The sequence below is a fragment of the Equus quagga genome, chromosome 9 (genome assembly GCF_021613505.1).
Source record: "Equus quagga isolate Etosha38 chromosome 9, UCLA_HA_Equagga_1.0, whole genome shotgun sequence".
NCBI lineage: Eukaryota > Metazoa > Chordata > Mammalia > Perissodactyla > Equidae > Equus > Equus quagga.
In genome coordinates, this window is record NC_060275.1 from 48,688,392 (window position 1) to 48,713,725 (window position 25,334).

Here is a 25,334-nt window from a genome sequence, read left to right on the forward strand (position 1 = left end):
TCGAACGCAGCGTTCAACCTCTCATCACCAGCCCCGAATGCTGACTGGGTAGCCACGGAAGATATACTTCACTGAGTCACAGGAAGCTTGACATCTAGTTGGAGGGAACCTCACAGAAATGTAAAACAGGTCCACAACTCTGAGGGCAGACATCCACACAGATTGTAAGCACACAGCCAAATACCAGAGACCTAAAAATCAATCAGTGTTTTACGAAGAGTATGTGTGTGCAGAGAGAGCTCTGGACACCCGTTACATCCGTCTCTAACTTCTCCCTTGCTGGATCAGCAGTTCTTTTCCTGCATCATGCAGGCACTTGATTTAGCACATTTACACAGAAACCACAGTGTTGAGAACTCTGCTCTTCACGCATCTCCCCATTTTCTAAGTGAATGACATTCAACTGTCACACATGGGATATTACTGCATGGGCATCACTTCCAAGCTGTGCCCAGCTGGGGTTCAGTGCATCCCAGCCATGCCACACTGCCCTTCAGAGGACAGAAAACTACTTGGTGAACATTTGTTGGGGAACTACTATGTGCCCGGGATGGTATTAGGCTCGGAAGGTACAAAAAGACAAGTCAAAACAAGGCTTTGAATGCAAGAAAAGAAAAATAAGCCAAGTAACAATTGTATCAACATTGTTTCTCTTAACTCTTTCAAAACCTCTCTGAGATAGGCACATATTAGGTCCATTTTCAGATGAAGGCTGTGTAACATTTGAACTGAAGTTCAAAGAGGTTAAGTAGTTTGGTCAAGGCCAACAAGCTAGCAATTGACTGGTATCCAAACTCTGCACCAGCTGAGTCCAGATGTGCTCTTCTCAGGGAGAGTGCATGAGCTGTGATACAGGAGCCTGAGACGAGGGAGCGGATCCCGGATTATCCAGGTGGGCCCTTAAACGCAATCACACGTCCTTATAAGAGGGAGAAACAGAGAAAGCAGACACACATGGAAGAGGAGGCAGTGTGACCACGGAGGCACAGACTGGAGTGATGTGGCCACAAGCCCAGGAATGCGGGCAGCCGCCAGAGGCTGCAACAGGCGAGGAACACGTTCTCCCTGGAGCCTCCAGGGGGAGTACTGCCCTGCTCACACCTTGATTTCACCCCAGGGAAACTGACTGGGCTTCTGGCCTCCAGAACTTCGAGAGAATAAATGTCTATTGTTTTAAGCCGTCAGGTTTGTAGTAATGTTACACTCTTAGAAAACTGACACAGTATATTCTTTAAAAATTAAACTGGGAGGAAAGTACCATCCTCTTTCTGTTACAAGCAGAATTAATAGAACTGGAAAGTACTGAGACCATTTATGGAGCTTAATGACATTAACTCCAAAATTAATTCCAGTTCTAGCCCGACACTCATTGAGGAATTACAATGAACAACCACTAAAGAGTGAAAATATATTTCCCCTTATTTTTCACCTCTCCAAGTCTTGAAGAAGTGGCCTGTGTAGGAGCATTCCCTGTGTAGACTGCGTGTGCTGGATGGCTTTGGCAGGCCAGCCAGGGCAGGCATGGGTCAGGGGAGTTCTGAGGCTTACTGCATCCAAGCCACCTTGGCAGGACTGCTGGAGCAGATGCAGGCTAGGGGGACATCCCAGAGTGTACTGCAGCAGGGCTGCCATGGTGAAATGGCTGGAACTGGGGCGGTGTGTGCAAACAGGCCTGGGTTGTGCTGCACAGGGCCACCTTGGAGGGATAGTTGGAGCTGATGTGGGCCAAGGGCCCAGGGCATGCTGGGGTGGCTTTAGCAGGCTGGCTAGAGCATCTGGACCATGCTCCCACCTGTGCTATTAAGGTGGAGGGGAGATGCAAAAAATGGCACTTGCTGGTGCCTCCAACCCCAGAGAGAGTTCCAGCAGTTCCCCACCTGTTTGGTAGATGATCTTGGGTTAGTAAATGGATTTCCTTCCCATATAGTCTAGATGCCCTTTAAACCACTGTTTTTTCACTGTACCTCAGGGTGGGCAAGATAGCTCATGGACCTCTCAGTGATATCCCTCTCTGCTGTAGGTCACCACATAAGGAATTCGGCTTCCCAATGTGTCTGTGTCTCATACCCATATCTATGTGATCCCTCTATCATTTGTTGCGCAGAAGCTGTTCAATTAACCCTCAGTTCTTCTCCAGGAGGAATTGCTCTATATGCGGGTGTAGATTCAGTGCGGTCTTGGGAGGAGGTGAATTCAGGCTCTTCCTACATGACCATCTTGGACCCTCCCTGTCTCAAGGTATTTTTTGATTTCTTGTCCGATTTCTTCTTTGACCCATTGGTTATTCAGTAGCATGATGTTTCATCTTGACCTATTTGTGAGTTTTTTAGTTTTCTTCTTGTAATTACTTTTTAGTTTCATACCATTATGCTTGGAAAAGATACTCGATATGATTCCAATCTTCTTAAATTTAAGATTCGTTTTGTGGCCTACCATAAGATATATCCTGAAAAATGTCCCATGTGCACTTGAGAAGAATGTATTCTGTTGCTTTTGAATGGAATGTTCTGTATATATCAGTTAAGTCCATCTGGTGTAATGTGCTTTTAAAGCCAATGTTTCTTTATTGATTTTCTGTCAAGATAATCTATCTATTGATGAAAATGTGGTATTATAGTCCCCTAATATTGCTGTCTATTTCTCCTTTTAGGTTCGTTAATATTTGCATTATATATTTAGGTGCTCCTATGTTGGGTGTATAAATATTTATGAATGTTATATCCTCTTACTGGATTAACTCCTTTATCATTATGTAATGACTTTGTCTCATTACATTCTTTGTTTTAAAGTCTATTCTATCTGATACAAATATAGCTACCCCAGCTTTCTTTTTTTTCCCATTTGCATGGAATATTTTTTTCCATCTCTTCCCTTTCAGTCTGTTATGTCCTTTCTCTGAAGCGAGTCTCTTGTAGGCAGTGTATAGATAGGTCTTGCATTTTTATCCATTCAGCCAGTCTATGTCTTTTGATTGGAGAGTTTAGTTCATTTACATTTAAAGTAATTATTGATAGGTATCTACTTATTGCCATTTTGGTCATTGTTTTCTGGCTGTTTTGTAGTTTCTCTGATCCTTTCTTCTTCTCTTGCTCTCCTTCTTTGTGATATGATGATCTTCTGGAGTGGTATGCTTAGATTCCTTTCTCTTTATCTTTTGTGTATCTACTATAGGTTTTTGCTTTGTGGTTGCTGTGAAGCTTACATATAACAACTTATACTTGTAACAGTCTATTTTACGTTGATAACTTAAATTTGCACACATTCTAAAGCTTTATATTTTTTACTCTCCCCCCACGTTTATGTTTTTGATGTCACAATTTACATCTTTTTATCCTGTGTATCCCTGAACAAACTATTGTAGTTATAGACATTTTTACTACCTTTGTCTTTTAATCTTCATACTAGCTTTATAAATGATTAATCCACCACCTTTGCAACTTTAGATTATTCCAAATTTTACTATATATTTACCTTTATTGTGAAACTTTACTTTCATATGTTTCCATGATATTAGCATCCTTTCTCTTCAGCTTAAGGAAGTCCCTTAACATTTCTTGTAAGGCTAGTCTACTGATGATGAATCCCCTTAGCTTTTGCTTGGCTATAAAACTCTCTCCTTCAACTCTGAAGGAAAACTTTGCTGGTAGAGTATTCTTGGTTGGAAGTTTTCTTCTTTCAGCTCTTTGAATGTATCATGTCACTCCCTTATGATCTGCCAAGTTTCTGCTAAAAAATCTGCTGATAGTCTTCTGAGGGTTCCTTTGTATGTTACAAGTTGTTTTCCTCTTGCTGCTTTTAAGATTCTCTCTCCCTTAACTTTTGACATTTTAATTATAATGTCTCTTGGTGTGTGTCTCTTTGGGTTCTTCATATTTGGAGCTCTCTGGGGTTTTCTGAATTTGGATGTCTGTTTCCTTCCCAAGTTAGGGAAGTTCTCAGCCATTGTTACTTCAATAAGTTTCTGCCCCTTTCTCTCTCTTCTCCTTATGGGACCCCATATAATGTGAATGTTTGTCCACTTGCTGTCTCATAAGTCCCTTAAATTATCTTCACCTTTTTTCATTCTTTTTTCTTTTGCCTCCTGGATTGAGTGAGTTCCACTGCCCTGTCTTGGAGTTCACTGATCCTTTCTTCTGCTTCATCTAGTCTGCTGTTGAACCCCACTAGTATATTTTTCAGTTCGGTTATTGTATTCTTCAGCTCTGTGACTTCTATTCAGTACTTTCTTATATTTTCTATCACTCTTTTGAAGTTTTCACTGTGTTCATCCATTCTTCTCCCAAACTTGGTGAGTATCTTTATGACTGTTATTTTCAACCCTTTATCAGGTAAATCACTTATCTCTGCTTCATTAAGTTCTTTTTCAGAGGTTTTATTTTGTTCTTTCATTTGGAATATATTTTTCTTTCTTCATTTTCCTTGATTCTCTGTGTTGGTTTCTATGCATTAGATAAAACAGCCACCTCTCCCAGTCTTGAGGGAGTGGTCTTGTGTAGGAATGAACCTTATCATTCAACCCTGTCCTAGCTCAATTGTCTCTCAAACTTTTGTGATTGTCCAAGCAGTCTATTTTATTTTTAGTGGCTCCCATTAGTTGAGGGTATGCCAAGAACTGTCAGTGTCCCCAAGTGGAGGATCCCAGTCAGCACCTAGATTGAGGCTGACTGGCAGCCAGACCCTCATGCAGTAAGCTTTCAAGGATGCAAATATATACAGAGTGTTATATTACAGTCAGACTGCAAGTACATGTCCTGCTGGCTACCAGAGCCAGGTGACTGAGGACCTAGAGGTGTCTCCTGCACAGTTGTTGCAAAAATTGGGGCATCAGATGAGTGTACAAGCTCCTCTCTTGGAGATACAGGGGACCTGGAGCGAGGCAGAGGGTGAGCACAAAGATGGCATCCACTGGCCTCTGTCCCCAGAGAGCACCTAAGTAGGCCCCTAGATGTGTGCCAAACTAGAAGCCTGCCTCTTTTGCCAAAGCTCCAGGACCAGCAAATAGGCCTCTTTCACAGAAAGACTAGGGGAGTGTTTCAGTCTGTGGCTTATGCTGTGCCCAAGTGGTGGTAGCTAGCCAAGAACCATCTCTACATTTGTTACAGTCCCAGGAGACTAAAGAATGCAAGCCCTACTGGCCATTAGGGCTGGGTGATCAAGAGGTGTCCCCTGGGCAGCAGCCGTAAAAAACTAGGGCACCAGAGGCATGTAAAAGCTCCCCTCTGGGGGCTACTGGCGCTCTGGAGCACAGCAGAGGGAGAGTGTGGAGACAGTGCCTGCCCTTCAAGGTTTCCTACCAATTTTTTCAATAAAGTCTTTATGAGATATAATTCACATCTCATATAATTCACCCCTTGAAAGTATATAATTCAGTGGTTTTATAATATTCACAAAGTTGTACAATTTAAAACTATCTAATCATATTTTAGAATATTTTCATCACCCCCAAAAGAAATCCCATATCTATTAGCACTCACTCCCTATTTCCTCCTTCCCCCACCACAAACTTTCAAATCTAGTTCTGATAAAAAAAAAAAAAAAAAGAACTAAGATGCCACATTCTGAAGAGGGATAAGTATCTTATGAAATGAAAAAAATCTCCAAAAACCTCTTTGGTTTTTGAGCTTATAAAGGCTTATAAAGACTATATCTCTCCATTGTCTAGCACAGCATCTGGCTCATAGTAAATATGCAGTAAATACATGTGGAATTGAATGCTCAGCCACCTGGATTGTTTGTGTGTGGAACTCTACGAAAAAGACATAGCATTGGTGCCATATGTTAAAGAACAATTGACTGACAATAATATAAGGTAATGACCTAGGCCACTTAGTCTGACATTTATTGAGTACTTCCTATACATTAGGCACATTTATTAACTTATTTAAGTCCTCACAATAACCCCATTAAGAAGTTACGATTATTATTCCCCTGGGGTTAATATCCTGCCCAGCCAGTAAGGGCAGAACCAGGGCTGGAACCCAATTGCAGAGCCTGGACTCAGAACCCTTATACTCCTCAGCTCACTCTTTAATAGGATGTGAGCTCTGCAGCTCCCTCTTGAAGCCCCTCTACTGCTCACCTGTCTCTCTGTCTTTTTCAAAAATGAAGTTATTGATGTCTTCACGCTGGAAATTGTTCCACTGCCCAGCATAAATCAGCCCAGTGCGGTCTTCTCCTGGCCCATGGCCATGGCCCCAGTTAACTGGCTGTCCGTCTTTCCAATTTCTTTTAATGAAACAGAAATTGAGTGCTATTTGAGCACACAGAAGTTGTCTTTACCCAAGAGCAGCAGGGAAATGTAAAAAATGAAACTGAAGCATGTCGTTTGTCCTGGAATGAAAATGCACTGTTTAAAAAGCCACGCATGCTCTTACTCAGAGTAAGAAGCAGCTGTTTTGCAGAGTAGCGTATAATGCGGGACCTCCCTGCAGGCTTGTTATCTTTGCCACAGGGAAATCAACTCATTGAGCTGCTTCATCACAGTGCCAAGGGAGTAAATCCTTCTTCAACACAGTTAGATGAATGACAACTTCCTAATGTGCACTGGAACGCTGACTTCTGGGCATGCGTGTATTTATTTGCGCATGAACATATATGCCCTCTGAGGACAGGATGCACACGCTCTTGTGAGAACCCAGAGGGATCCTTGTACATTAAGAGACCTTGCCTCTAAGACATCAAAGCATCAGACAGAGAAAGTGAGGGACCTTTGACATACATTTACAAGAACCTACAATTACAAACACTTAGTTACGGTTGTCTGGCTAAGTTGTAGATGGTTGATTGCTTTAGAAAGAAATAGTAATTGAATCGTACTGAAAATGACTCATACGTTGCACTGCCTGTTTTGGGAAAGAGATTCTTAAAAATCAGTTTTCTTTAGGTTGAGTTCACTTGCACCTTGTTCCTCAGATGCCGCTGCTCAAAACACTGCTCTGCCAGGGTTTGCTGTTATTGATTCTATTTGCACGCAATAAATTAGATGTGCTTCCAAGACTGAAAACTTGAAGGCTAAATTTTCTCTAAGAAATAAGTTCTTGTACAGAAGCTTGTGGTTACTGCCTGAAAAGACAAGCTTGTCTCATGTGAAGGGTCTGAAAAAACATCTGCTATGGGAGGTGCTTCCCATAAACGATGACTCCTTACCCTATCAGTCATAGGGTGTCCCAGAGTCACCGGAGGATAGAGCCCATATTGCCTGACATATTTTGACAATAAAACCAGTAAAACCAGAGGGCAGTGGGAAAGGACAGTTGAAATTTACGGTTAAAGGTTAGGGAAACAAGGTAGAATTGACTCCCCCACACCAAATGAATATTTGGGGTTTTTCAAAAATAAAAAGTGACCTCACTTAAATAAATCTAGTGATGAAAAGATAATTTAGATGAAACTATCAACTGATAAGAGTAAAAATGGGATTATACTTAGGATGGAGAGTGAGAAATAGTCATTCATTCACATATTCACTCAACAGATATCCACAGAGCACCTGCTATGTGCCAGGGATAACACTAGGTGATGACAGCACAGCCGTGTGGAGAACAGACAGGGTCCCTGTCCACCTTACAGACCCCTTCAGAAATGTCAACAACGCCTGAGCTGTTTGATCTTGTTGGTGTACCATTTTGTTAATTTCTGCCAGCAATATGAGTGGGTTCAATTCCAATTTTGTTCACAGAATTTGAGATCTGCGATTTCTGGATGTATAATGATGGGACAGTTGATGTTCTTTATCTCAGTAAATTGGGACATGGTATAAGTATGACTTCTGATAGAAGAGCTGCTTAACATTTTTCCCTTGCATTTTCTTGTCATTTTAAATAAGTAGATAAAAGGTACATACAGACTAGACAAAAATATAACTTATCGATAAGAAAGGAGATAATCTTTATCATCATTCTCCATTTGTTTTTCCAGGTCATTGGAATTCTTCACATCCAGTGCTCAAGGTTTTCCTTTGGGAAAGTAGAGTGCAGGTCTCTGGCTGTGAGTGGAGTGACTGAGGTGAGACCAGTGTGGATGGGTGGTGAAGGAGCCTGAAGCCAGGCTGCAGGGGCAATTTGTCTTGTAGACCAAGTAGCCAGAATCTCAAAGCATCTCTTTGGAAAATCTAAAATCACGTGGAGTGATTTATGGCAAACCCCCTCAGTGTGCGTGCCTGTAATAGAACAGAAGACGTAAGACAAAGAGGATGTACGTATTTTGGAGAAGAGTTTAAGCTTAAATAGTGCCTTAACCTCATTTACAAATAGATTCTGGAAAGAATGGTTGAAGCCTGGCCGACTCCCATGTGATAATACACACGTCACAGAAGTGGCTGGGTAGCAACATACATATCTACTTGGATAGCAGACTCTGAGTAGACCAGGGACCTTGGAAACACTGGATTCACTGTTCCAGTGCGCTGGAAACACACAAACACATCAGCTAGGAGGTGTGAACTTCCCCCAGGATTTGAGGCTTATCCTAATGGAGGCAGAGCACAAACTCTCAATCTTGGGGATAGCCCCTTTCAATCTCACAACTTAGTACTTTGTCATCAACCACAAGATTGACTGAGACTTCATGGCCAAGAGGCTTCTGCTGGTAAAAGCCTGGCTTCAAAGCAGGACAATCGTGGTAGTGAGAAGTGTTTCTTTGCTGTAGAATTTTTCTCCTGCTGCAAGGGTCTGTATAGTGGAAGATTTCTCTCTAATGGTCTAAGCCAGAGCCACTCTGATAGAAACAAGAAGCATGGGTCACAGTGAGTTATTACTGACTTAGATGATGCTGAAGATTCCTTTCTGATCCTCAGGATTCTATGGCTCTATATCCTACGAAACACAATATGTAGTATTATAAGGAGGAGTCTACGTGGACAGAAAGGCAAACCAGATTTTATCTTTGCCTTGTAGAGATGAAAGCTGCTACTCATAACTTAACAGCATACTCCCATCAAATGATGTCCTGTGCAGGGGACCAAGAAGTGGACAAGAGGAATAGAAGAGATTCAAGTGTGCTTTGGGAAACCCTCAGGAGGAATATCACATCTCTGGTGATCTAAGGTGGACAAATGCAAGCAGGGTGGGCAGGAAAGGCCTTAAAAGGCTACCTTACAGTTCTGCTCTGAGCGAGTGGGCAGATTCCCGCATGCCTACCAGGCAGCCTCCATTAACAGTGATGACCTCTGCCAGACGACAGGCTTGCATTTGCTCCATCAGAAGTGGAAAGATCAGCTTTGACATGCTCCTGGTTTCACTGATCTTCTCTATGAAGCCATTTTCTATTTCATTGCTTTCCAGTCACTATTATTTTCTTTCTTCTACTTATTTTGGGATTAATTTGCTCTTCCTCTACTCTCATAAAGTAGATTAGATCATTGATTTTTCAACTTAAAATTTTTTTAAATATAACCATTTTAAAGTTATAAATGCCCCTATAAATTCTGTTTCAGCTGCGTCCCACAAATTTTGATATGTTTTGTTTTCATTTTCTTTGCAACACTTTCAAATTTCCTTTGTGATTTCTTCTTTGACCCATAGGTTATTTATAAGTGTGTCATTTAATTTCCAAATATTTGTCCATTTTGTAGGTATTTTTCTGTTATTGGTTTCTAATTTAATTTTGTTTTGGTCAGAGAACATACTCTGTATAATTCCGGTGCCTTTAAATTTATCGAGACTTGTCTGATGGCTCGGCATAGAGTTTATCTTGGTGAACATACTACATGCATTTGAAAAGAATGGGCATTTGTCGTTGCTGGGTAAAATGTTCCATAATATCAATTAAGTCAAATTAGTTGATAGTGTCTACTATTTCCGTATTAATTTTTCTACCTACTTGTTCTATCGATTCCTGAGAGGAGAATGTTGAAAACTCTGAAGGCCTGCTCTTGGCCATATCCACAGTTAGGGCTGGTATGTCTATCTTCTTGATTTTGACATGGTCCTGGAAATCAGACATTTTTACATGAGTAGAAGAACAACATCTTTCACTCATATTGCTGCCTCCACATTCTAGAAAAGACCCTCCAGGCCGGAGCAAAGGCTGGTTCACAGTGGATGCTCTAGGATAATTCACTGAATGTTATCACAGGACTTTGGGCCAGTGGATCCCAATCTCTAGTCAGGGGGATGGCACCAGCCAGGAATGCAGTTTTCACAGATCTGCCATGAAATGAGAAAAAGAAATACAAGGTGTGCATGCATATGCGTGTGTGTGTGTCTGTATGTATGATGGACACCTGTCTTTTCTTGGAAAAGATGGTAGATTCTGTTTTGTTTTTTAATGCTGAGATTTGTTGATAGGTTATTTATTTTTTTAAAAGATTTTATTTTTCCTTTTTCTCCCCAAAGCCCCCCAGTACATAGTTGTATATTCTTCGTTGTAGGTCCTTCTAGCTGTGGCATGTGAGACGCTGCCTCAGCACGGTTTGATGAGCAGTGCCATGTCCGCACCCAGGATTCGAATCAATGAAACACTGGGCCGCCTGCAGCGGAGTGCGCAAACAACCACTCGGCCACGGGGCCAGACTCTGTTGATAGGTTATTTTTAAAAAGCATGTCCTTAATGGGCAAATAAAATCTTGGCAATGTATTTCAGCCCTCCAGTCTTTCTTTGGGAGTTGTATTGGTGTGTGGATCCAAAGCATTTGGAAATCTGTCCTGGGTACCATCCTGAGCTATCACAGATTACTTCTCCTCTGTCCTTTTCCCCGACTGCTCCTGCCCTCCTTCAGGGCAAAAAGAGCCATAGATTCAGCCAGGTCCTACGTTTAAATGGAAATAAACTATAGTTCAGGTCTGTGTGTGCCCTAAGCCTTTGGCATCCCATCCATGTCACCAGTGCTTTTTGTCTGTTTATTCCAGCACTGTCTTTCTCAACCAGGAAAATGGAGTAGAGGCAAAAGACAGAGGAAGGAGCCTTTATCCCTCGTCCATTTTCTCCTTAACAGTAACCACAAAAGTCTGAAACAATTTCAAAAGAGCTGTGAGTTGTGTGTGTGTGTGTATGTGTGTTGGGAAGAAAGGGTGAGAGGAGAACAGACAGCCTTGGTTCTCCTGTGGCCCGGGCATGGCCTGGGGAGGGGCCAGGGCAAGACACCATTGCTGGAGCAGGTGCGTGGAGGCCACAGAAGCAAAGAGGAGGAGGGTAAAGGTGAGTCTGAATAGATGGTGAGTATTGGGGGAGACTTATACTGGTGGGGGACCCCTGAGAGCCTGACCCCCAGTCTCCATCCCAGGCCATGGCACAAGAGAACATGGAACAAGAGAATGTTCTTCTTGTTTTCTTCACAAACCTGTGTGAGATCTGAGTGAGGTACTGTGTGTGGCATCTCAATTGGGACACTATAAAATACACAAATGCGAGGTAGTATTATCTTGCAATTACTGACTAGTATGAAAATAATGATGACTATGACAATAATAGTAATAATGCCAATACCAGCAGATGACATTTCTTGAGCACTTCCCAGGGGCCAATGCTTTATATCTATCTCATTTAATTTTCACAATGCTGATGTAGGTCCTTCTGCAATGTTCATTTCCAAATGAGGACACGAGAATTCGCAGGGCTGAGTAACTTGCACAAGGTCAGGCAGCTGTTGAGTGCTGGGTCGAGGCCTGGAACGTGACCTCATTCACTCCAGGGCATGTGCTCTCTCCCCTTGCGGCACTGGCTCTTTTTCTAGTTTGTGCAGTGCTTATCATTATATATCCAGTTAAATTAGCCTTCAGTATTGAGGCCTCATAATATGTCTGCCTAATTTATTTCTGCTTTTAAAGTTTGATCCTGGGGATTTTGACAGGTATTTGTATTCCTTTGGGTGGAAAATGAGAAGCATGGGTCTGTGCTGTGGCCGGGATGCAGAAACCAAACTCTCAGGAGGCCCCAGGGTGGCTGTGACTGGGGATGGAGCTCTGGGAAGGTGTCTGGTGATGTAATCCTCCTCAGGCCCCGAGTACCAATGCTGGTGCTCTCCTCCCAGATCGCATGATTCTCGCTGGAGCCCGGAAAGAGGAGAAAAGTTCCACCTCGGGAGAGCTGGTATAGACAGTGATGTTCCAGCTCAACACACTCCACATGGGCCAATCCAGTTTCTCCTGAAGGAAAGCTTAAGACTGAACTTCTGAGTGAGTCTAACCAAGACCTTTTTTTGCATTTATGGCTGTGAGAAAAGTGGAGGAGACTGATTCTTTTTTTAGCTCCCCACTGACTTCCTTAAAAAAATGATCCTGGTACTCCTGACTGTCAAAGTCACAGATTTATCTTTTCCTTTAATAATCTCTGCCTTCCATCCCTACCTCCAACCCTGCACTGCCCTGATTTTACATGACAACTCTCACAAGGCTTTGCAGTCTCCTGAAGTGCATTTCTGCATGCTGGGCGCTCTCCTCGGCTGTCAGCCCAATTCCCGAGTGCCAGGGCGCGTGCGGGGCGGCTTCTCCTCCCGGAGGACAGGTGCAGAGGGAGCAGACAGGGACCCATCAGGCCAGCAGGCAGACAGCCGTTTGCTCCGGGGACATCTGAGGCTCACCTTTGGAGCAGACTAAAAAGCTTCAAATGTTCTATGTGACATTTAGTCACTCTTTTTTAAAGAAATGGCCTTATTTAGCTTCCACCTATATCCTCTCATCGTGCTCTTTACAGGAAGGATTTAAAAGTACAAAGCTGCTTGTTTGTCTATCCACGTGCACAGTCACATGCATGCAAACATTTTTAAAATTCCATCTGGCCCCTCCATCACCTCTGACCCCTACTCCTCCTTGACCACTGCATGTCCAGCCCCAAATCCCGACACACTGACTTAGACCTGAAACATCCGGCTTTCTCCTTTCCTGGTGCCATGGATGCTGTGGTCTTCTCCAGGCTCGGACACACTCCTGAAGCCCAGATGCCCTCGCATCTGTTTGAGCCTCTGCAGGGCTGGCCTTCTCTGTCTCCAGCAAAGGAAAGTTATTCAGAGGTGGGTTTGTATAGATTCTACTCCATTTGGTACAGGTTGTTCCATCTTTTCCCATCCATTAGAGGCAAAGCAGGAGTATGAAGAAGCAGCTCTATGTTCAGGGTTACTTAGCTACTCAGGACAGATATACCCGGGGAACAAGGGACGGGCACTCACAATCTAGTCGTGGAGCTGGGACTGGAATCCAGGTCCTCTCCTGTTGATGTGAATGGATCTCGGAGGACACTGTTCTCAAACTTTCTATTCCCTGGAATCTCCGAGTTTCTGAGATCTCATGATTCTACATGAATGAGTAAAAGAGGCCCACGCTTGCTTTTTCTTTGGAAGCAGAAAGCCTTTCCGGCTGGAAGGGTGAAAGTGCTGGGGGGATGAATGGTGGGTAGGCCTCCCACCCTCAGTTTTCTCTATCCCCCTGCACCACCACTATCCACGAGCTGGTTGGGACAGAATGGTGCAGCAGACTTCCCACCTCCGTATGGGGATCTCTCTGCCCTGCTCCCCTCCTAGGCCCTGATGGACCTCACTGACCCTCATACGTGGCCCCAAGTTCAGCCCACCCATCTCTCCTCTCCTTTAGCAAGAACCCAGGCCCTGGACTTGCTTTCCTTATTTAGGGCTACCCATGATGTTGCCCACGGATTTACTGGCAGGACCCCCTACTGAGCTGTAAGAGAGTTTACACTATACTAGGACTAGCCTCATTGAGACCCTTCTAGGATTGTCTGCTCCATAAGTGCAAGACGTTAGGATGAAGCATCCACTCCGTGAACCCAACTCGACTTCTGCCCACCGACTTCTATTGGCTCTTCCCTATCATCAGGTCTCTTGGGCTCTGGGTCCTTATTTCCATCTCATCATTGGATGGTCCATTTTCTCTGGGATGTCCTGCTGGCACCCCCAACCTGGCAGCTAGGTAGCCCTAGTGTGGGTGTTCTCTCTCTCTCTCTCCCCTCACCCTACTCTGTATTTTTGGTAGATCTTTATGGCAACCTCTTAACTGCTCTTCCTACCTCTGAGTCCTCTCCATTCACCCCATTTTGCATCTTTCTCACATTTGCCTTCCTTACACGCAACTGTGATCTCCACTTGCTCCAGAATGTTCAGTCCCTACTTGATCATCTGGTCTCAAGGCTTTTGTGACCAGGTGTCACAAGTGTTGATTCCATCCTGTTCTGAACTTCTGCACATCTCTTCTCTTAGAATTTCCTCTGCCTGTATCCATCTGGAAAATTCTTGTTCACTCACCATGTAATCCACTCAGGTCACTCCAGATGGAAGTTTTTCCTCTTTCTCTATTCTTTTAGTCTTTGTTTGTTCTTTGGGGACACTTCTCCATCTAGCAGCCAGCAGTGTCTGGTGCATAGTCATTATTCAATGACTATGTTCAATGAGTGTTTACCAGATCAATGTGCACACAGGTCAAAAGGCCCAGAGTGCTAATGCTAACATTTTGGACCCAGGAGAGACTAGAAGGGAGAGACTTTTGGGGGATGGTGACCTGCCTGATGTCCAACAGTTTATTCTAAGAAGTATAGCTTCACTCAATCTATGTGTCAGCTGACCCTGGCTGCCAGTGTGGAATGATCATGGGGAGATGTCTTTCCTCACTATAGTCTCACTTAAGAATTGATCCAGTGGTCTCCTCATGCACAATCTGAGTTTTTGTCTGTTTAACCTGAGGAGGCTCACTGAATAGCCTAGCACACTTAGTAAAGATAGGGAAGGTGGATGTTCATTGCCAGGTCCAGCTCCTTTAAAAAAAGTATCTTAATTCCTTTGTGTAGTTGAGAAACAATGTCCAAGAGATTAATAGTGCAGAAGGTTTCATGTGCATTCCCCCATAATGGATGTAGCACTGTAGAGGGTTCTAGTGGAACAACACTGACAATAAGCCAAAACACACAAAAAAATTATAATTTATTTGGAATAACAGCAAAAGTAAAAGCAGCTTTGGGCCAGCCCTGATGGCCTAGTGGTTAAGTTTGATGTGCTGTGCTTTGATGGCCCAGGTTCGGTTCCTGGGTGTGGACCTACACTACTCATCTGCCAGTGGCCATGCTGTGGCAGTTGCTCACACACACAAAAAGTAAGATTGGCAGCAGATGTTAGCTCAGGGAGAATCTTCGCCAGCAAATAAATAAATTAAATTAAAATAAATAAATAAAGGTAGCTTTTCTTCTCAACTATTTCTCAACTATTGCCTTAAGAAATGCAAAAAATGAAGAAGGTCTGTTGGGAAATTCAAGCGCTTTAGAAATTCTTTATCCTTACTCTCTTTACAGATTTTACCTATAATCAGTGTTTCTCACTCACTCACATCTGGGGCTGGTACTACACTTGCAAGTGTATGAGTTTACCTGTGCCCATGAAATAGGGACTGTTCAGGGGCTTGTCTCCCTGTTCTGAGAAACCAATGTGGCAGGAGTTGTATTTCTTCCAGAACACCTTCCCCTGGTTTCTGACAACTCCACAGACACACAATTCTTCCTCCCTTGACATGAATCCAAGACGCCCCCACCCAGGGTGACAGCTTTCCATTAATCTTATTTCTTTCGGGTTGGATAGTTTACGGTGTTCAGCTGTTGCCCTCTGCACTGAGGTGGTTCTTGAATGTCCTCACTCACTCCACATAGAAGTTGTGGCTTATTTTAAGAACAGCATCAAGCCTGGATCTCGCAGTCAGCACAAAATACCAGCAGATGCTAATTTGCAGATCTTGTGAAGGAAGGGAATAGATATTGGGAGAATATACAAGTTTTTGCCTTTGACAAAGGTCTAACATCCTACTTATGATGGATTTGCCTGCTGGATTAGCAAAAAAACTGAATTTTTCATATGAAGTACTATATCCGTCATAAATAGGTTATCCATCTCTCTCTCAGTAAGATGAGGTTGAGTACTGGTGGCTGTGGACACACTCCTGGCAAGCACACTGTTAATGCTGTCTTCATCCACAGCTGCCCTGGCCTTGGGGAAACCAGCACAGAGCTGGAGCAGGAAACCGGCGCTCTGCCTTCAGATGCTGGGCTCTGTGAAAATGTACTCTGTGTGTCCCATACATAAGGAGAATCAGATAATGTACTTTGCTCATTAAGACCTAGAAACTTGCTGTTTATTTGTTTTTAAAAATCACTGAGGAAAAGAGCCAAAGCCATTTTAAAAGTCATCACTGGACCCCCATAAAAAGTTGATTATTAATGCCGGGGGTATATCTTTCTCTAGGACCGGGTTCACTAGTATCACTTATTAGCATCTGGATGATCCCAGGCTTTTAGGTCTTACTTGAATCTTATATTGAGCAGCTATTGAAGTGAAAATAAAGTGAAATAAAATATAAGCCACCTTTTGTGCCTTAAAACCAAAAACACTGAGATATATGATATGGGAGTATTTGTGAGCTTGTGCAGTTACAACTTGAATTCAGGGTCAAGAAAATGGTTACACTGCACGTGGAGGCACATGTGATGTCCCAAACAGAAGCAAATTTGAGATTTGCTTTCAGTGCCAAGTGGGTGGCTGCTTGGCTCAGCATTCTGAAATGCCTGGGATACCCATGTTGCTGGTAAAGCCATCCCAAGCTCCAGAAATGCCCAAATACGACTGAGATCTGAGCTCTGAGCAGTCTCTGTTTGCACTGCCAGCTAAGCCCCCTCCCTGTGTTCCCCAGACTCCAGGGCTGGGAGCCGTGAACACCCGAATCCTCTAAACAAGCAGTTCAAAGAGGACAGAAGATTTGAAATCTCTGTGCCGTTTCTGCTTTGGCAACTACACTGCAGGCCTTCAGAAGGGCCCAGCCCCAGGTCCCACCCCTGAGATAAGTTTCCAATTTGTTTTCCAACAAAACAGGAAGTAGAGAAACCACTTTAATTCTTACTGACGTCTGAAATCCTGAAGGCTTGATTTTAGAACCACTAGTGGTAAGGCTGGAAGATAGAGAAAAACAGTAATATAATCTGGTGCATTTTCCTTCTCATTTAAAAATCTACTTGGAATGCAACTGAATTAATCAAACATTTGAAATGTGTTTGATTAATGAAACGTATGAAGTGTGTTTCATTTCTACATATGAAAAAAAGTTATTCTGCTTCACTGAAGTGAAAAGGAATGTATCAATTAAAAGGAAATTTAATAGATATTATTAGGTAATCATTCTGAAGAATAATTTGATTCTTGACCTCATGTTTAAGACAGTCAGGCTTCTGGAAAGCTACAAAAGCTCTCTGTCCACAGACAAGTGTCTAACGTCAACCTCATCATATCTTGTTGCATCCTGAGAGAAACAGAATCCAAGCGGATGTTGGCCAGCGTATTATTCAAGGAGGTCAGATCGTCTGTGTGTTTGGTCAGCATATCCGTGCAAGTGGTCCTGACTTCATTCAGATTGCTGGTCAGTGTCCGAAGGTGGTGAGCTGTGTAACTGATGTTGCTGATGATGTTCACAATATCCGTCTCAAAGAGCTGGAAGCGTTCTTCCAGCTGGCTGAACTTGATGGCCATTCTGTTCTCCGCATCCCTGTGTACATCCTGCAGGTCTTTCAGGTTCTGCTCGTTGGCTTGTGAGGCCGTGGTGATGTTGTCCATCTGACCTGTGAATGAGCTGAGCTGGCTGTTCATATCTCCAGGGTGTCGTTGTTGGCTTTGGCCAAGGAAGAGTTATTGGCAGCCAGTGTCTGCAGGCTCTGCACTTTCTCCTTCAGCCAATCAGTGTCCTTCTTGGCTTGAAGGAAAACCTGCTGTAGATTTTGGAAGTTGTTCTTGATTCGCTGGATGGCCTGGCTCGTGTCATCCACAGACCGCTGCAGGTTAGTGATGAGGTTCCTCTGCTGCACCTGGGTCAGGTTAGGTTGTTGAGGTTCATAATGACCACGTTGTGAGAATACATTTGGCTCTGCAGATTGCCCTGCAGCACGCTGGTATCTTGTTGCAGATTTGTGACGTAGCCATTGTACGCCTGCAGGGTTTTGTTCACAGTGGTGATGAGGAAAGTGTTATTCTCCAGAGTTTCTTTCAGTTGACTCTGCCTGTCCACCAGTACATCCCCACTCGCCTGCAACTTCTCCAGCGTATCTTTGTTCCTGCTGGTCTTCTCTGTGATCTCACGAAGTTGTTGTCGAAGATCCAGAATGTGTGATCTGAAGGTGGAGAGCTCTGAGTTGGCGCTTATAGCTTTCTTCCCAGTTTGGTCCCCTGGAATAAGGCACGTTTGTTACTTAGATTGGTGGTATGGACAAGTGTTCAGGTGAGGTCAAAGGTCCCAACGAGACTTAACTGTTATGCATGGTATTTCAGATATAAAATTTGTGGGATACACAGACCGCTCTGCATTAGTAAAATCCACATATCTATTAAAACTGAGTCCTGAGGAATTGGAAGGGGTGCTGAGAACTAGGACAGACTAACTTGGGTCAACACTTCTCTCAAAGAAGGAGGGGAAGATACCCGATTCTAGAGCACTGGGCAGGGTGTCAAGGAAATAACCTACTGTTGGTTAAATTCACCAAAATTCCTTTCTAAAAAATGAAAACAAAAATCAAAGAATAGAATAGGCTGGAATCTTTCATTTTTAAAATTAATCTCTACAATTCTTCTATGCAATTTAAAATAATTCAAATGGGAATTTACTGACCATTTTATAAAACAGTTTTTAATAAATGGTATTTGTTGTTCCTTTTAATCAGGGCTGGTCTTCAGATTTTATTTGGCACATAATAAATAGAGTTTTGGGGGGAGGAAGTTGAACTCCAAAATTGGTCCTTAACTTTAAAAGTCTTTGAATTAAATCATAAGGGAAGATTCATACAACACAAAAATGTAATGTCCTTCTGGGTGAATGTGAGGTTACAGCAACATCATTCCAAAAAGCTGTCGTCATTTATACAAAGCAGTCAGGGGATTCAACTTTACAGTGACTCTCATTGCAGATTACCTAATTTTCTCAAGTCATTTTCCACTGCTGTGAGCTTGTCGCCACAGGTTTGGCGAGATGTCTCCATGCCACCTGTGACACTGTCCATTTTCTCTACAACTAAGATTTGGAAATCAATGCATTAATAAACATAACTTCTCAAATTTTATTTTTATTTTTCAGTTTCAACAAGAGATTCTTTCATTACAGAATAAAAGAAACATTGAAACAAAGAGTATAAATGAAATCAAATATGGGGGAAAAGCCATTCTTTTAGAAAAATAACTTGTCACAAAACCTAGTGGTAGTTACTTGTAAATCGGAGAATTGTATGTTTTTAACTGCTCTCATGATGCGGTATTGCCTTGGATGTTTTAGAAATTGTTGGAACTGATTTGTAAATTTTTGTGTATATAGAAGTCCTCAATCTGTACCATTTCCTATGTTAATTTCCACAGATGGAAGCATAACACTGTGACCATTTACAAAATTTCATCACTTCTCAGACTCCCTACCATTCCTGGCAGGTAGGACTCACTCACCTAGAGAGAGATTCCACGATGAAGAATGCCTAGCTCGAGTCAATACGCAGTCCTCGTAGAAGGGGTGCAAAGTCAAGAGTGTCTGCCCCTCTCTGTCATGAGTTCCACCACTGAGGCCTGGAAATCTGCTTCTCCTTAGGGACAAGGGAACCTGTAGTTTATCAGTCCCAGGAAGATGCCTCAGTGGGTTTCCAAACAATGATTTACCAAGAAGGCTTTTTTTTTTTTTTTTTTTAGTATTTTCTCGATTATACATGAGAGGGAAAGTTAGTGATGTGGTGGTGTTAAACAAAAGCTTCTTTTCTTATTCACTCTCAGAAGGCAGTAATTCTCTATGGTTATGAGTTCAAGTTGATCTTTCTAAAATGTCTAATAAGAGTGTATTTCTCCTGTGGGATCCAACCTCTAGCAGCTTGGGAGTATGTCTGACTATTCTTCTTAGTATGAGCAGATTTTTTTTTCTGCTTTATCTCCCCAAATTCCCCCGGCACACGGTTGTATATTTTAGTTGTGGGTCCTTCTAGTTGTGGCACATGGGATGCCACCTCAGCGTGGCCCGATGAGTGGTGCCATGTCTGCACCCAGGATCCGAACCGGCGAAACCCTGGGCTGCCGTAGCGGAGCGTGCGCGCGCGCGAACTTAACCACTCTGCCACGGGCCGGCCCCCAGATTTTTTTAAAAAATGGGTTTTTTAAAGCATATTCATGCTTTGTGTATTAACTGTGAGCCAGTGGATCCAACTTATTGGATTCACCCAGTGTTCCTCCCACGCATGACTGTGTGAGGAGATTTTTCGTGCTCCCACCAATAAGAAGAAGTACACCCCCACGGGTCTGCAGGAGCGGAGTAACAGCTCCTCCGCTCCCGCACCGTGCCTGGAGACTGTCTCGGCTCTCCCTCGGCTTCTACACTCTGGCCTCTATGAGATGTGATCGATGCACCAAGTGCTCTTTCTCACCTGAGCATTTTCACATGTTCTCCTTCCCACCTAGAATGTTCCTCCCTGGCCTCTTCACCAAGCTAAGCCCTACTTGCTCTTCAAGACCCAGCTCGTCACTTCCTGTGGGACACCTGTGCCTAAATGCGTCTTGCCGACCTCTCTCGGCAAGGAGTCCCCTCCCTATTGTGGGACTTCTTCACTGTGTTGTCGTGGCTTGGTGACTAGAAGATCTCTTAAGGCAGGGAAATTTGCCTTCAGTTTTATCTCCAGCTCTTGACTCAGTGTGTGGCATTTAGTAGTTGTTCAACACATACTTACTTATTATGCCATTTATTTAAATAAATGAGAACCTGCCTGCTGGCTACCGAGGCCTGTGAAAAATTGGCGGAGCCAGAGGTCATGCAAACACACACACAAACCCACCAGCCCAGGGAAGGCTCGGCACCGGCGGCAAGCGTGACATTGAGCTGAATAATTATTGTTTTTAAAAAAATGACTCTGTAGCCACAGAGGTATAGTTACAGTAATCCGCACCTCAGGGTTGTTTGATAGGTACTCCTAAGTCCTTGGGAACTCTGAAGAACAAGATGTTTCAGCTGCATTTCAGCAAAGCTACACTTTTAAAAAATAAAACACAGAATGTTTCCAAGTTTAGGTTCAGTTCTGATGCTTAAATCAAGTCTGTCCTCAAACCACACGCAGGCTCTTAAGTCCTCCCTTTTTTCCTGGAAGCCAAAGAAACCTCTCACTATGCTGACTACCCTCTCTGATTTTAATTCCATGTAAGTTTTAAAAAACACAGAATAGTCATGGACAGACAATTCAGGTTAGCATAGAGTAAAGAAATAAACACATTCACTGAAAAAAACCAAACCTGTTAGGTTTCTCTCCTGGGCAGCAAGGAAACTATTTGTGCCACCCACAAGTGCTAATAAACTAGTTACATGCTCTGGGGCGTTGTGTGTCTGTGTTTAAAAACAGGATTTTGGTATAAAGCTGCAAACTTTAGGGTCGAAAAGCTGGCAGCTACCCACTGCAAGTCGATCTCCATTTGTAGATGGTTCTCACATGAGGAAAATGGACGTGAAACACAGAGGGTTACTAGCTGTCTGCTTCTTCACGGGCTCCCCTTTATTGGAAACTGTTTCTTGACAGAGTTTTTCTTCAGAATATCAGTGCTTCAGGTTACACCTGAAGAGCTGTTCCTCTTCAAATTCCCAAAGCCAACTCTCTGGGATAATCTGACAAGAACACCTCTTCTGTAAAAGCACTTTGTATCGTCCCTTAGCCTGGGCCACTAACCTCCTCCTTCCTGTCTTGATTCCACTCATCCTCTAAGGTCCACTCCAGCCCTCCCCCCACATTGTGCTAAGCCTTCCCTGATGGCTTGATTTCCTACCATACCGACTGAACCTTTATCTGAATGGCAGTAGGAACAGCCTCTATTTATTGAGTGCTTACTCTTTGCAAGGTGCACTGCACCACACTGCAGTTAAACCTTATAACTCCTCTTTAACAGACGAAGAAGCTGAAGCTCAGAGATGTTCAGAAACTTGCTCACAGTCACACAGCTCGGAAGTAACTAAGTGGGATACTAGGCCAGGAGCCCTAACCCCAAAATCTATACTTTCTCTATAACTCCGCATTGCCTCTCATTTAGTATTTCTTTTCCCTAAATCTGGTTTTTTGGCCACAAGGTAGACATTTGATGACTAGGAATCTTGAGTCACAAGAGATTCTTATTGAGAATGATCCAGATTTCTGCCTTTCTTCTTTGTTCTAATTACCTCAAGAAGGATGCCTGCTGGGCAGGACAACTGGGGGGAATTTTCCTGTTCAGGGAATGTTCTGGAGGAAACTTGACCCATTGAACTTAGAAGATGGCTTTTGACATGGAAGCTCCATTGACTGAGATAAAAGGCCCAGTGCAGAGGATGCATCATGCTGTAACTGTCCAGGAATGTGCTTTCTGTAAAGTGGCTGACGTGCCTCCTGGTCACAGCCACTGTACGGACCTGTCTGCGTGACTCAGCAGTTCTCTGACTTGTTCAGCAAATTCTCTTGAAGGAACTGAAGTTTTATCCTAACTTGTAGCTGTATAAGTGACATAAAAGGAGAAGCAAAGGACAGTTTTGAAGAAAACGGTATGGAGTTGCCTTTGCTAACTGATAAATAAAGGAGTTTCTATTTCATTTCCTTTCAACTTCTCCTTCAGAGAAACATCTTGTTTCACTAAATATTTTTTTTGTTTTTGTTTTTCTTTTTTTTTTTTTAGGAAGATTAGCCCTGAGCTACCATCCGTGCCCATCTTCCTCTACTTTGTATGTAGGACACCTCCCACAGCATGGCTTGACAAGCAGGGTGTAGGTCCATGCCTGGGATCCAAACCAGTGAACTGCCAGCCACTGAAGCAGAACGGGCGAACTTAACCACTGCACTAGGGACTGGCCTTCTTTTTTTTTTAATTTCTCTTTTTTTTTTTTTTTTTTTTTAAATGGAGAGCTTCTCTAGACTGCAAAGGGAGATGTGTGAAGGGAGACTGGGTCTTGTCTTTCTGCCTCTTACAATGTTGGGTCATGAGAATCTCATCAGCAAGAAAGAGGAATCATGTACAAGCAAGGAGAAAACACATCTGGAAAACAGCAACATTTCAGTTCACTGGGGCTGTGTTTGGAAACCAAAACTGCATGTTGTATTATCTTATTTTTGTCAGCAGAGGCCTGAGGGACGGGGGCCTTGAAGGAGGGAAAGAGGGGCCAGGACAGCATTCGCCTGCACTTGTCTTGCTCCCTCAATCTCTTCTCCCCTCCTCCTGCTCAGTTACACCCACAGGGCGGGCCCAGCGGATCCTCAGGATGTTAGGTGTCCAGGTAGAGCTTTGAGGTGCGGCGATTGTGACGGGTCCCTGGGCCTAGATTTGATTGCCTTTCCAGAGGTCCGTCCTAATCTACAACTCATGCATCCATCCATCCTCTCATCAAATTATTCAGTAAACTTTATTGGGCACCTATTAAGTACCATGAGGCTAAGGGCTAGTGGGACACAGAACAGATAAAAGATAGTCTTTTGCCTTCATAGAAGTTATAGTTTGGGTCGTGAGACAGAGAAGCCCACTGGCCATAATGATACAGTGTGAAGGGGCTAAGAGTAAGTAAAGGTGCTAGGAAACTAATGGGGGGCCCAACTCAGCCTTCAGGGGCTTGTTGCAGGACACATGTCTGAGACATGAGGGAAAGGAGTGATTCAGGTGGACAGCAGAGAAGAAGTGTTCCAGGCAAAAGGACCAGAACATGCAAAACATGTCAGAGCCGAGAAGGGCTTTCCAATGTTGTAAAAATGGGGGAATATCTGTACTTTCCAAAAGAGAAAAAGAAAAAGAAAAAAAAAAACCCAAACCCTCTCTTTTGGATTTTTCCCTTCCTCTGTCTTCAACGTTAGCAAAGTAAGGCCAAGTCCTCATGCTGCCATGTCTATTGATTCTTTTCTGCCTTCTTCCACTTTTATGAACACTTATGACTACATTGGAGCCACCTGGATAATCCAGAATACTCTCCCTATTTTTAGGTCAGCTGGTTGGCAACCCCAATTCCATCTACAACCTTACTTTCCCCTTGCCATTAGCAGAGCATATTCCCAGGTTCTGGGGATGAGGGCTTGGTAGACATCTCTGGGCAGCTATTATTCTGCTGACCACGAGGGGCAGAGCTCAAAATGTCTTCTCACTGGGTGGATTTTCCAGGCGTGATAGGTTTATTCCTCCCCTACCACCTGTCCAGAAAAGTGATGGAAACACATGCAAGTGCCCTACAGCCCCTGCCTGACTATTCTTGATAAACAGGCCACCTGTGCTCTTCCGAGAAGACACTGTCTCCTCTGTTGGGCTGGCTGTGGACCGTCTGGTTAGGGTAGGGATACCGGAGATAGAAGAGTGTAAGGGTGTAACACAGGCTTCTTTGATTGCTATTTTGTTTTTAATTTTTGCATTTACAGGGCACCCTGGACATCCAGGTGATCACCGAGGTGCAGGTGGTATGGAGGGGCAGGGCGAGCGGGCCCATGAGCCATCTGCGAGCAGCTGCTGGTCCTGGGGTGTGTGAATGGGGAGGAACCTGAGGCTGAACTGGTGGAAACCCACATTCTTAGCAGATGGAGGGGGAGGGAGTCGCAGTGGTTGGGAAATTATCTAGATTTCAGCTTGTCTGAGTCACTACTACTCCCGTGCACATTTGAACGTAGCAACCCATGTGTAAAGTTGCCATACAATGTGAAAGATGGAGGGGGGCATGATTTTGTTCTAATGAACACATTCTGAATATTATTTCTAAACAATTGATATCTATTTAAAACGTCAGGCAAAAATTATTCAATATCATCCCAGCATTGACATATTTAGTCTACTGCCCTGATGCTTTTCCTGAATATTTGGTGAATTTGGAGCCTCAGAATGGAACACCACACAAAACACCTGACTTATAAAAAAAAGTCCACGGGACCCCAAAACAGACAATCCTGGTAACAATGGCTGTTCTCTGATCCTGGAATAACCAGGTGGGAAGGACGTAATGCATTGTTTCCTGGCTTCAGTTTCTGATAGTGTGAGGTAAGCCCCTCCTATACAGAGGCCAGTTATGCAATGTTGTGGCAACTTTGAGAATTTGATTCAGGTGTTGCCAGCTGCAGCTGATATAATTGGAAAAGAGTCAGCGAGAAGGAACCTATTTTTTACATACAAAAAGCCGTGGGGGCTGGACCGGTGGTGCAGCGGTTAAGTGCGCACGTTCCGCTTTGGAGGCCTGGAGTTCACCGGTTCAGGTCCCGGGTGGGGGCATGGCACCTCTTGGCAAGCCATGCTGTGGTAGGCGTCCCACATGTAAAGTGGAGGAAGATGGGCACGGATGTTAGCTCAGGGCCAGTCTTCTTCAGCAAAAAGAGGAGGATTGGCAGCAGATGTTAGCTCAGGGCTAATCTTCCTCAAAAAAAAAACCGCCATGTATAATTAA

At 43.6% G+C, this 25,334-nt stretch overlaps 1 protein-coding gene across 1 annotated transcript in view; it reads right to left on the reverse strand.

The window, feature by feature from the left end:
- Positions 1–24,392, reverse strand: part of LOC124244548 (collectin-12-like) — a 41,482-nt gene extending 17,090 nt beyond the window's left edge. Inside the window, 5 exon segments of the mRNA XM_046671173.1 lie at positions 17,190–17,565; positions 17,568–17,789; positions 17,792–18,133; positions 18,873–18,971; positions 24,323–24,392. Of these exon segments, the coding sequence (XP_046527129.1) occupies positions 17,190–17,565; positions 17,568–17,789; positions 17,792–18,133; positions 18,873–18,971; positions 24,323–24,392 (1,109 nt within the window).
- Positions 24,393–25,334: the final 942 nt, after the last annotated feature.